The 13,025-nt window shown below is 38.5% G+C and overlaps 1 protein-coding gene across 1 annotated transcript in view; it reads left to right on the plus strand.

Annotated features, from left to right (window-relative positions):
• The window catches only part of wdr43 (WD repeat domain 43), a 28,134-nt gene extending 15,569 nt beyond the window's left edge, over positions 1-12,565 (plus strand). The window contains exons 15-18 of the mRNA XM_041813053.1: positions 296-409; positions 6,089-6,158; positions 9,383-9,444; positions 11,501-12,565. Of these exons, the coding sequence (XP_041668987.1) occupies positions 296-409; positions 6,089-6,158; positions 9,383-9,444; positions 11,501-11,650 (396 nt within the window). The 3' untranslated portion in view covers positions 11,651-12,565. The remainder of the gene's footprint in view (positions 1-295; positions 410-6,088; positions 6,159-9,382; positions 9,445-11,500) is intronic.
• The last annotated feature ends 460 nt before the right edge of the window (positions 12,566-13,025 follow it).

Genomic DNA, 13,025 nt, shown 5'->3' on the forward strand with positions numbered 1-13,025 from the left:
GCTGACAAAGGGTCAACTCCAAGTTTATTTGTTCCTATTTCTTATTTAGATGCCAGCATAATCAAAAAGCTTGCTAAGACCGCTCAAAGCTAACCAGAACTGCCGTTTAGCCTTTCTGTGAACTGTCTGTGATTTAAAAGTGCACTGAAGTCCACTGACTGCTCTTGTAGTGTAAATAATAAGAGAGAGTACTTTATGGAAGAGTTGAGATCTGCTCTTTATCAAGTGCTGCTGTGTGTTTTTTGGGCTGTTGAAATGCTTTTACCTTTAACTGATCCATCTGTGTTTCTCACAGCTGCCAGACCTGGTTACCCAGCTCGGAGTCCTTTATCACATGATCGAGAGCAGAGTGAAGATGTTTCACAAGCTGACAAAGCTGCACGGCAAACTGTATCTCCTAATGACACAGGTAGGTGCCATCTTGTTTGGAAGTAACAACAATATATGTACCTTTTACCGCTTTAATGCCTTCAATATGGCGTTACAAAAATGAATCAGACAGGGGATTGCTTAGATTCCCTGTCTGTCGGTGACAATGAAGATGTAGGTAAAAGCATCACTGAAGTATAAAATGTCCTCTCAGCCACAGTTTGAACCTGGCTCTCGCAAATGTGCAACTGTTGGTGATAATGGAGCAAATGTAATCACGTTGATGCATTTCCTTTCTGCAGTTTTTACAGCACAAAACTTGCTCTCTGTACTGGTGATATGAAATGAGAAACTTCAGAGCTTTAAGCTGCTATTACTCCTGCTTTAAAACTTCTGAAAACCTCCTGAGCTGCATATGGGAACATAAACAGCCACATTTTTCAATCAGAGTTTACTCAGACTTTTCCCTCAGCAGAATTTGCTTGTGAAGTGAGCTGATGTGAGAACACAGCAGGATTTAATCAGGAGAATGCACAACGAGCAAGCGGGAGACAATTGTGACGTTTATCCCTGCAAGACCATCGACTTTATGGACAAAACAATCTGTTCAATCCCTGTACACATGATGGAACTGCTTCATATATTACCATACATGATATCCAAAGGCATCTCATCAATACCAAAAGTTACAGTCCATAAAACCAGCCTGCAATGGCACACTGAACTCACGTCTCAGCATAAGATCAGCGATATTTTTACAAGTTTTTGTAGGTTTAGTTCTCTGCACCTGTAGATCTTTGTTTGGTTTCTCTCTTGGTGAGGTCAGTTAAGCGCCTCTTAACATTTCCTGATTTGGGTGTTCACAATAAAAGAGAACAAAATAGCAACTGAGGATTTATATTGTAAAGAATTCGTTGGAATTAGCATGTTAACAGTTGTTTAAGCCGTTATAATGCTAATTGCTACTGCGCCTGTGCTAAAGTCAAACTGAGTTGCTCTGTTGCGTCATCCGACAGACACTCTGCAAAGTTAACATGCACACTTTATGCTGATGTTAGTTCAGACTTCACACTTGGAGAGGAGAGAACACTCATTTTTCTTAATGTGCGATATGTAAGGGCCTTACAGCTAACAACTTTTCCTCCGATTTCATTGTCGCAGACAAAATTCCAAAGTTGGAGTAAATCATGGGAGTCTTGCTAAAGTTGCAGCTCGCTCCCATTGTCTTAGTCGTTAGGTGTAAGGTGGGCATAAGACTTGATTTTAGCAGTTTTAGGGCAGTCTGTCTTCAGTCTTGGTGGAACGACTATTTTATTAAATGTGTTTGATAAGTCTTAAGGCTGGTTCAATGCAAATTGTGTTTCTCAGTGACGCGACCGTCATCCACGACCAGTGGTAGCCAGTCTTGTGTGTAAGCACATTAAATCACTTCATTCTTCAAAATATGAAAGTGAGCATTGATCCCCCTAAAGCCACTGATGTCCACTCAGAACTCAAGATTGAAAAACTTTTCTGCTCAGAGCTGCAGTCAGAGCTCTGCACCTGTGGTGAGACGACTCGTGTTTTCATATGGTACTGTTATTCGGAAGTGTTTCCAGGATAAACCCTCAGTTGTTACAGTAACATGCAACGTTGTTTCAGGGTTCAACTTGCCTTTTGTTTCCAACTGGATGTACATGAGTTAAAAACATCTTATAAGAGATACTAACTCAGATGTGATCTCTATCTACGTGTTGTTCTCTGCTAAAAAAATGTTGTGAGTTTCCACCAGATGCATGATGGTAAATAATCTTCAAAGGAATCATATTCTAGTGTTGTAGTTAGTGACCACCAGTCTTTGCAAAGTCTTAGTCTGAGACTAAAAACTCAACTGCTTGCTGACAAATTGTCTGTAGATGTGAGAGGGTCTCAGATGTCTCTTTTTAGAGTCTTTAAGAGTTTTTGCAAAGTCCTGGTGTAAGGCCGCCATAAGTCACACTGTGCTCTAAAGCATCCAAGAAAAACATGCAGGAGACAGGACTCAGTCTGAGCTGTTGTCTGCTTTTATTTACTCACCACCATGACTGGTAGTTTGAGCTATCAGGGACTTGGATTTTTTTTGCCTCATGTGTTCACTACAACACTATGCATGCAAACCAATGATGCCACTGTTAGAAAAATGCATTTTTGGCAGAAATAATACCAGTGATGGTATTGATACTGTTTTACTGCCCACCACTAGCTAGTATTTGTCTTTTGTTTTTACTGTGCACTATTTACTAGCTTTTTGGCAAGTTCTCCCTTGGTGATTGGATACTGGGACATGCACAGTAGTCTATCTGATCGCCTAATTAAGCTTTAACTTTAGCTTAACTCCACTGTACATGTAATCGAACTGAATGAGACCTCTGTTGATAAGTTTGCTAATGGTAAAAGCCTGGAAAAGATGAACAGTAGTTATTCTGAGAGTGAATGAGAGAAGACTTTAAATGAATTATTCACATTACAGAATTTCAGGGGACAGCCATTAAAAAGTCAAACTACCACAGACAAAAATGCCAGTGTCCAGGGTAAAACACACCGTTTGGCTGTCTAGTTAAATACATTTGACCAACAAACACAACAGTTTGCATTATCTCTCACACATGATTGGCCTTGTTTTGTTAGCCTGCCTAAGATTTGCTTCAATCCAACAACAACAAAAAACTAAAAGTGTTTGTCATTCTTGTACTTGTTTTGTTTCTAACCTTGAGTTGAGAACTTTAGCTTTCCAATGGAGCCTCAGGCACTGCTGTCCCACAAGGGCAGTTATTCAGCAATTCACACCTGCAACCTTGTAGAAAGAGCTCTTCTTACATTTTCTTTGTTGGAGTGATCTGTTATAAAAGAAACACATTCAGATTCAAGCTCAGTTTTAGAAGAATTTAAAGCTCCATGCAGCAGCAATGATGTATATCCCAGTAAGCAATGTTAGAATAAGCCCCGCCTTTACAACAATGAAGTCAAAGAATGCACATCCATGTCTTTACTCTACTTCCACACATACACAGATTAAGTTTTGTTTTAATGAGCCCGTTTAACATGACACCTACCTAGAACATTTCCTGAGTTGCTTGTTCACAGTTGTTCCTCACAGCTGGAAGTTTTCCTGCAGTTTGCTTGTCAGGAAAAGGAAGGATGGAGGAGGGAAAGACACCAGGGGGCTAGTAGGGAAAATTGAGGGTGAAGTGGGTTAAAACAAGAAAATGTTCACTAGATTTTTAAAGTGTAAATAAGGCTAGATATTCTTGATTTATTCCACGTTAGTAAACTTTTTCAATCCCTTTTTGATTAGATCTTGTTGATTACAGCTCATGAAAATTCAAAACCGAGTCTCAACATACAAGAGTATTGAAAACATTGAACAAAAGAGGATTTTTAACTCAGAAGTTGACCTTCAGTAATTGTGTTCGTTTATGCACTCAGTACTTTGTTTGGGGCTCCTTTTGTAGAATTACATCTATACTGTATAGCATTGATGGCAGATTGATTGTGGCCTTCAGCTCGTCTGTATCTCTCTGCTGCCTTATATTCCTTTTGACATTACTTCTTCGATTCTCAGAGGTTCAGGTCAGATGAGGTAGCTGGGCAATCGAGTAGGGTAATACCATGGTCAGCAAACCAGGAACTAGTAGTTTTAGCTTCACTGTGGGCAGGTGTCAAGTCCTGCTGGGAAAAAAATAAGCATCTCCATGAAACTTGCCAGCCAACTTCTGCCTGCTTGAAATGCTTAAAGTTTGCCTTATAGGTGGCTGCATTTACTCTGGACCAATGTTATTATAATAAACTTAAATAAGCTGAATAAAATAACAATGCAAAAATCATTTTAGTGAACTGAAACATAAATTAAAATAATGCTCTGCAAAAAAATAAAAGAAGAAAACTTGGCATATACTGTGCTTACACAACAACTAAAACTGAATGAGACAAAATCTCTTTAGGTGTAGTCTCTGACACAAGCTTACTGACTGACATGCCCTCTATGATTCATCTCAAGTTCAGCTATTTACATTTTGGATGAGTTTGTTCATTGCAGAAGTTAAATAGAAAAAAATTACAGACATAAGCAGGAGAGGGTTTGGGTTCACACCGGTAATTTGCATGTATTTACTAATGGTGTAAATTACTTTCATTACAACACTATATGATAATATTTTGGACAACGATACGATATTTGCCAATATCACATTCTTTTAACAAAAATAAAAAGACCCTTTTACTACAGTACCTTTTCTTTGTTGCAAATCATTTGGCCTCAGTTTTCCTATTTTTGATTTTTTTTCTTGAACTCATTTACACACGTATGGACATACAGTTATTTCTTCTTCATCATAGTCCTTCATACTTTACATAGCAGCCTGGTTATTTGGAATATAGTTCACTTGTAGTTTTGTGATGCATTATGAGATTTAATAAGTTTTTCCCGGTGGGGCCTGTATCATACTCGTCTACTGCTTCAGCCATAACAAGGGGAAAGTGTTATTTATCAGTAGATGATCCTGTAAGTTGTAGTTGGTAAAATAAGGTGGGAGGCCCACGCTGTTGTAGTCCTGGTCTGGAATAGTGTGTGTCCACACAGCTGAGAGAGTTGTGGATATTCTCCTCTTTTCTGCAGCTAACTGTAACAGCTGTGATTTTCTGCTACCTTGAGCAGGGTGCACAGTTGGTAAGAAATAGGCTGAAGTTGGAATTTCAAAATAAAAGCGTAGCTTAAAAGTAACGTGTAGATTGATGTTTTTACTTTCTATCTGGTTGGATAATCAGTCAACCAATTGATGTATCAATATACATCAGTGAATTAGTATTTACACTTTGTATAACATGTCTCCAACGCTCATATCTACTTAAAATTAGTATTAAAGTTTACATTTGGTCGCCCAAGCCCGGGGAGTGTAAAATGGCGTGATTTTATTGGTCAAGATTTGGTTTTAGCTCTTCAGTTATATTTAAATTTCCAATTTTAATAAATAAAATGACAGGTGAAGAGTAAACTACTAAAATATATTCTTAAAATTGTATGATGCTTGCTTTTTCTAGCTCTTTGAGTCTTGCCTCTGAAAATTCACGGTATTACTGGAAAACCTCAAACTAACACTGAAATTAATAAAGTTTAAACTAAAATGAAAAAATTAAAACTAAACTGACAAAACAGAAGGACAAACTAAACTAAAATGGAAAAGAAAAACTGAAAACAAAATAAAAAATTAAAAGTAGTGAAAAATACAAAAAGTATTATAGCATTGCTCTGGACCAATACTAGTGATTGACTGTTCCTGTGGTTCAGAGTGCTCTGTTTGGATAAAAATTGATTGCATTTCATTTGGAAATAGATATCCCAGAGTCTGGAGAAAGATCTGAGAGGCGCAGAAAAATGTAGCTTTAGGTTTAATGTGAATTTCCTACAGTCTGGTGGTTTGAAGTGTCATCTGCATGTCTCTGCTGTTTTTTATTTGTGTGCACTGAAACAATAACAGTGCCAGTCAGGCAGTCACTCATGTTTCATTTTTCCCTGGTTCTGTTTAACATCAAGTTTGTATTGCCCTTCTAAGTATTAGACTGATAAGTGTGCAGCATTTGCTAACTGTTTAAAGTTTTACTAAAACTATATGTAATTCAAATGCAACTTCTTAATAAACACTGAAATACTGAAAACCAATAAATCCATAGGATCTCTCATGCTCTACCTTCATTTTTCCTCTAGGTGGCGACAGGCGACAGCAGCAACAAAGTCACAGATGTTGACCACACAGCTAAGCTGGTGTATGAGGAGGGTGAGTGTTTGTTCTTCCTGCATTGTTCCTCTTTATGCTCTGTCTTCCTCATTATAATTCCCAGCTGTTTTTATTTGTTTAAGCCTTTTTAATCACAGCTCAGGTGAACCTGTAGTTCCAGTGATGATTCATCCTGGTTGTTTACAGACATAAATCATGACCCTGTTTCAGTATGTAGTGTCTATAGATCTGCAGCAGTCCAACAGGTCACACTCCAACCTCAGGCTGGCTGATTCTTGCCCCTCTCATCACTTTGACTGACAGTTATTATCTTGTCGGTTCACCTGAAGTCATTAGACACTCTTCATGGAGTCAGCATTGAACTGGTCTAGATTTGCAGAGACAGTGTTGCCCATCACTCAGCCTTTCTTGCCGATGCACCGCACGCAAACATGACTCCTGTTGCCTGGCAACCGGAGCAGCAGCATTCAGATCCTCCCTTTTGAGCGGAACAACAAGGCCCCGCTCTGTTCACTCTCATTTCTCATTACCGTACTGTATAAAACGCTTTATTGAGCCACGGAGAAAATTGGCTTTCATGAAATAATTAAGCAGCTTTGAGTTCCAGTACCCGCCAGTGGACCGTGATGTGAAGCTTCATTAAAAGAAAAGTTCATGAAGAGCCCATGAACTGAAGGTTGTTACAGTCCGGTGAGGCAGCGCCTGCTGTACGCTGGACTCCGACGTGGGACCGAGACAGGAAGCTTCACAGTTTACAACCTGTTTGAGATCTTGATTTGGTCGTTTTGTGACAGTGTGTGGGATTATTGATCTTAAAGCTGCTAACTGCTATTGTGCTCTCTTAAGTGCTTTGTTATTCACTTCCATGGGAAGCATTAATTCTGCTTTAATTAAACTTTCACACCATGTGCTGGTGTAATTACAGTAGCTGTAGAAATGTCTCAAAGAGCAGAATTAGATTTAGGCCTATATATATGTAAAGCAGCAGAGCAGGGTTGAAGCTTATGTTACATTAACATTAAGCCTCAATATACGACATTCATGAAATACATTAATATGCCTCTCTCACACTTTAACTCTGACACTTCTACTGCAATATCTCAAACATCCATGAACAAATGGTAAAACCCTTTCATTACACTTAAAACAAGTTCTGTTGTGCTCATTATTTTAAACATGCGGCCATTTCCTTGCTCTGTTTTCCTAAACTATTTCGCTGTTTGTTAGGTAGCTGTCAAGGTTAGCTTACAATGCTTCGATGCTTTTAAATGGAGATGCGCTGGTTGTAAAAATCAGGGCCAATGTTGATACTCCATAAACTCTGTTACAGCTGATGTGATCATTTTGTCTTGCTATGAATTATTTTATCTCCAGACAACTGTATTTATCATCTGGAAGGTCCTTATAAAGGTACTAAACTGTGAAAGCTTCACATTTCTGTGCTGTCTAACAAAGTAAAGTGAGTCCGGCACATATTCAGTCACCAGAGACAAGTGATCGATGAAAAATTTTAACATCAGCTTGAAAAGTTGTTAGGCAGAATTCAAACTCCTCTTCATTGGTGGTCATTGCAGTAACAGATTTAGAGCTGGTCCTGCTGTTGCTCTTTAAAGACCCTGTAAAGTGAAAATAAATCTGTATTTAGATTTGTTGTATGACAGGTCACCGTGTTAGGAACCCCCACGTCAAATTTCAGTCAAATAAAACGTCTCTAAGTTTATAAAATTAAGCTTCAAAATCATGAAAATTGAGGCAGTAAAATCTGCTCCAGGATGGTGTGGGCGTGTCTGTTGAATGAGAGGAAGCCACGAGAAATACAATCCTCTCAGGTTTTAAAAATGTTGAATGGAGGAAAGCACTCCATTATCCTGCCTCTTGATCTTTTGTTGACCTCAGAAGAACAGATAAAGTCTGTTTTCTGGCTCAAATCTCTGTTATGATGCTTTAAATAATCTGTAGACCACTGGCACTGTTAGATTCTGCAAATTTACCTCACAATAAGCAACAAAACAGCATTTAACAGACTGTTAACTGTCAATGAAGGCAGTGTCATCAGCTAACAACAGACTGTACTGAGATGAACTGCTCTGTGATTTTATTTTGTAGTGTTAGAGGGGCGGGGTCATTCTCCACTGTGGGCTCGTGACATCATGAGCCCACATATTGGCCCCGCCCAAATTAAACCCAGCCAGGAAAGAGGTGAAAATCATTATAAAAATTCAGTCACATGCAGATCTCAGTGTTTTCATGTTTACAGCAACATTATTCCAACATATCTAGTGTGTTAAGACAAAAACTTTGGATTTAATTTTACAGAGTCTTCAGTGTTGTCTGTATGTGAGCGTGGATTATATTTATCTTTGGAAATTACCGTGAGTCAGTTTGCTTGACATCTCTCAACACTGTCAATAAAAACAGCTTCTATATCAGATGAAATGGCTGCATGTTGGAGCACTTGTTTTTTATGCTGTTATATAAAAGCTGCTTTTTCACAACATACTTCTCCTGTGTGTCCTTGATATAAGGCGACACCATTTATTGAATTAATGGAAAAAATAGCTACAATAAAGAACTTCAATGTCATCCTCAGGTTCTTTTTTCCATTGTCTTCTTTGTAAAAGCCATACATCATTGCAGAGTTATAATTCTAGTGATTCTGAGCATTTCAAGATCCAACCAAGACATCAGCCACTATTTATGAACTTGCCAGACCGACAAGTATTCGTGGAGTCATTAAACTGACCGTTTGAATCTCCCCAGTACTCTACTGATCAGAATATTACAACAAAGACAGTCCTGCTGCATCAGAGAGGGTCTGAACAATTTAGACACATTAGATCCATACAGATCCCTGGATTGATTCATATCTACAGATGTTCTGAATGTTTTATTTCTTCTAGCATTTTATGTAATAAGCTCTTTAAAGCACAGGAAGCTGTATCCTGCTACTTTAAAAATGCTGTTGAATTAAAAGGAAGTTAAAGGTTTTGAAAATTGTTTTTATTCTAGATCAACATCTGTGGTGGAAATAAGTTAAAAAAAGAAACAGTGGATTAAAATCATGTAACCAGATTTGTATGATTGTAGCCAGTGTCCTCTTTCTTTGGTTGTTTGGAGTATAAAACATTGCACCATGTTCTGTTTTAAACAAAAGTTTGGATAAATACATAGATCCTGTTCTTCCTCTCTACTTCCCTCACTGTTGCTGAATTAATTTTTGCTGTTTCTAAATGTTTTTTTTTTTCTTTTCTCTCCCTGAACAGAATCATCAGATGAAGACGAGGCCTCTGGTGATGAAGGCCTTCCGGATGAAGATGACTCAGATGTAAGTGACAAAAAGCTGTCATACAGATAAGGGGAGAGTGATAATCAGCCTGGCTGATAATTATATATTCAGCATATTGCTGATTTTATGTACCTGTGTTTTATTTTGCTGATGGCTGGTAAAATGGATTAATCACAAAAGCACTACTTTGGCTCAGCTGTGAGGCTCTAAAAAATCCATATTGGAGACCCCTAATACAGGTCCTTTAAATTAAGGTGCTACTCTGCTAATCTAGTGTACACTGATCTGCAAGAGCTGCAGTTATTCACATTGCTGGTAGTCATGGGGTTTTGCCTGTCTATGTGAAAGATCACAAATCTGTTTGATCAGATAAAATGTTATGGATTGGATTTTTTAAATACGAGTAAACTAAGCCAGCCATGACGTAAACGGTGCATTTTAAGAGCACTACAAATCAAAATGCATTTTGCAAATAAAAAAAATCTAAATGTATCACTTTTAAAAAAATTCCTCACAACACAGTCATTGCTACAGCTTTATTACTCCAATTGTAATACCCCATGTGAGCTCTGACAATAATCAACCATGCAGTATTTACTCACGTCTCCTTTGAGTAGGTTTACCTGTTCAACTGCTCATTAATGTGAATATCTATCAGATTCAACTAGTACTTTTAGAGATAATTATATGATCAGGAAGGTCTGCTGAAGTTCAAACCGAGCATCATGAGGGAAGAAAGGGGATTTAAGTGGCTTTCAGCGTGCCATGGTTGCTAGTTGTCTGACAGGCTGTTGTGTTGTTTACACTAAATTCTCACCCACCCTTGAAATGTCGCAGCAGAAGTCAAGACTTACCAGACCACACAGTGCTTCTCCAAACTTCTAGTGAGACATTTTGACAAATTTTGGTGCCCTGTGTTAATTGTAGCTCAGTTTCTTGCTCCTAGCTGACAGGATTGTCGCTCAGTGAGGTCATCCTGCTGCTGTAGCTCATCTGCTTCAATCTGTGAGCACATCTGTGTTCAAAGACACATACCTTGGTTTAGTGGGTATTTGAATTGTTCTCTTTCAATCAGCTGGAGTCATTCTCTTCTGCCTTGTGCCATTTTGGTGCAGAGAACTAACGCTCACAGTAAATTCTCTTTTCCTTACCATTCTCTGTAAACACCAGAGATTGTTTTGTGTTTAAAATCCCAGATAATCAGTTTGTGAAATACTCAGATCAGCTCTTCTGGTAACAACAACAACCATGGTGTGTTCAAAGTCACTTTTCTTCCCCATTCTGTTGCTCGCTTAAAAGTTCAAACCCAAATATCTTCCTAAGATTTTTCTTGAATTATTTCTTGAATTATTTCTGAGTTGTGTTAAGTTCAGTTGATGGATGCCAGTTGCTCATGAGCTGGAGGCACATTCATAAGCAGACTTTTTTTGCCAGATACAAGTGCCCTGTTAAAAATCTGGAATCCGTTGTGTGTGAGACGAGCATTTTAGCCACGACACTTGTCAAACCAGTCAAAATTTGGGGGAGGGGGGGTGTTAATATTTTTGAGACTGTGAAGCTGCACATTTACAAGCAAACAAGCTCAGAATATTAAAGTGTCTTGAATTTTGACATTCGAAAAAACAAAATTTTAAGACAACAATTGTGAATTTACAACAGTGTCGAGTCAAAAATTTACATTTTTACCCCCCTAAATTAATGACTATGTGAACTTGAGAATTTTTAGAGTTTTTCTGAGGATGAACAGATCCTCTTTTCTTTTAGAGTGGCCGTATTACACTGTCATACTAATAATTTATAAATAGATCTTTTGTCAAGAATAAGTGTATGTAGGCCTATTATATTGGGATTTTGTTAATAAAAACAACTAAAATTGATGTGTGGGTTTTCCAAGTGGGTCTTAGCTTCCTCTTAGACACAAGTTGGGGGGCCCCAAGGAGAAACCGCTGACTTAGAGTATCAAATAACAATAACTTAACTTGTTGAAAAAAGACCCAAATATAAATGATTTTTACAAGAGCTCATTTAATGATGAAGTATGTTTACGTAGCTCTACCCTGCTTCACATTTTGATTGCTGTTCTTTTTCTTTTCAGAACTGGGAAGAGGAGGAGGGGGTGGAGGAAAAAATGGAAGAAGAGAAGGACAGTGCAGACGAGGAAGAGGAGGATCCAGACAGCCGAACAGATTCCAAAGCAAACGGAGAGGAAGACATGGATCACGAAAACGAGAGCGAAGAAGAATGAGAACAAACGAGGAGAAATCACAACCATACTTAAAATGGACCTGAGAGAGTTATATATACTTTCATTTTATTTTCATGCTTTTGATTTTATTACCAGAACAAAGTATGGTTTTACAAAAAAAAAAAATCAAGGGACACATGTCGATACATGGGCAGCTGGGCCCCCCGCTTCACCATGACACATTTCAGCCACAGTGTCAGGGATGTCACACCCTGCCTCCTCCCCTTCTGAGGAACTGATGCGGGGAGTCGGGCAAAGCAGTCAGCAAAATGAAATTAACGCAACTTTAGTCTGCATCCCAGCTCCATAACTCGATGAATCTGCTCTGAAAAAGTCATTTTCTAGGTTCCAGTTTTCTTACACCGCAGTCTGCATTCCAAACTTTATATTGTTATATCATAGAAATAGTATGAATATATTGTATGACCAGCTTAACAGTAGATGAGGCAGCACTCTGTCTGTGATTGATTTATTTTAATGTAACTCTTAAGGCCATCTGGAACCTACAGGTGCAAGCAGACCAGGTATGGAGCTGGGAGTAAGCCCCCCGCCCAATCCATTATCAGCTATTTGTTGTACAGAATACTGCTCAATCCACAGGGGGGCGTATCGGGCAGACTTTACATCATGTCCCCACTCAATGTAAATCTCTATGTACAGTGAAGTGTTTGTATGAGCTCTTCCCTCTACAGTTCCCCCACAGAAACCGTTGGGATTAAATGAACTCCTGTAAAGTCTCCTGAATGATGTTTTTTTTTATTGTTTCCTGTTTTGTTGCAGCTCTCTTGTTTTAAATTTATTCTTTGTGCATTTTGTTTCTAAGATGTCCATTGCTTGAACCCATAATCACACAGGCAAAAAAAAGAAAATGTGAATTCTGCTCAGAAAGGTAAATAAATGGGTTTTCAAAATGGATTATGTCTGCTGGGGAAGTAAGGTTATATGACTCTTAAGTGACAAAATATATGCAGTGTCAGAAACTGAGTACGTGCCATTCATACTCACTTTGACATCACCTTAAGTACACAGCGTACTCTGAATTCAAAGTATGCATTTTTATGTTTACAAGAAATCTCCTAATGGTCACTGAATAGATCAAACATGCTTTGCAGCTCTCTGACTATCCAGCGACGGAGCTTGCCACCTGATGTTGCTCTACAGCAGCAACACTAGCCTCTATGACCTATCATTATTTGATATTTTTGGGTGGGGCACCATCTCTGAATGGCAGAGAAATTAATCTTGCTTGACCTCTTTAATAAGTGCAGTGAGACCGCAAGAAGAGTCACAAACTCTAAAAAGTAAACTTGTAGCAAACAGCCTCTTACTGTACAATGCAACCAATAGAGTAAGGCTGACTTTACACTGCAGGCCA

The sequence above is a fragment of the Cheilinus undulatus genome, linkage group 18 (genome assembly GCF_018320785.1).
Source record: "Cheilinus undulatus linkage group 18, ASM1832078v1, whole genome shotgun sequence".
Lineage (NCBI taxonomy): Eukaryota > Metazoa > Chordata > Actinopteri > Labriformes > Labridae > Cheilinus > Cheilinus undulatus.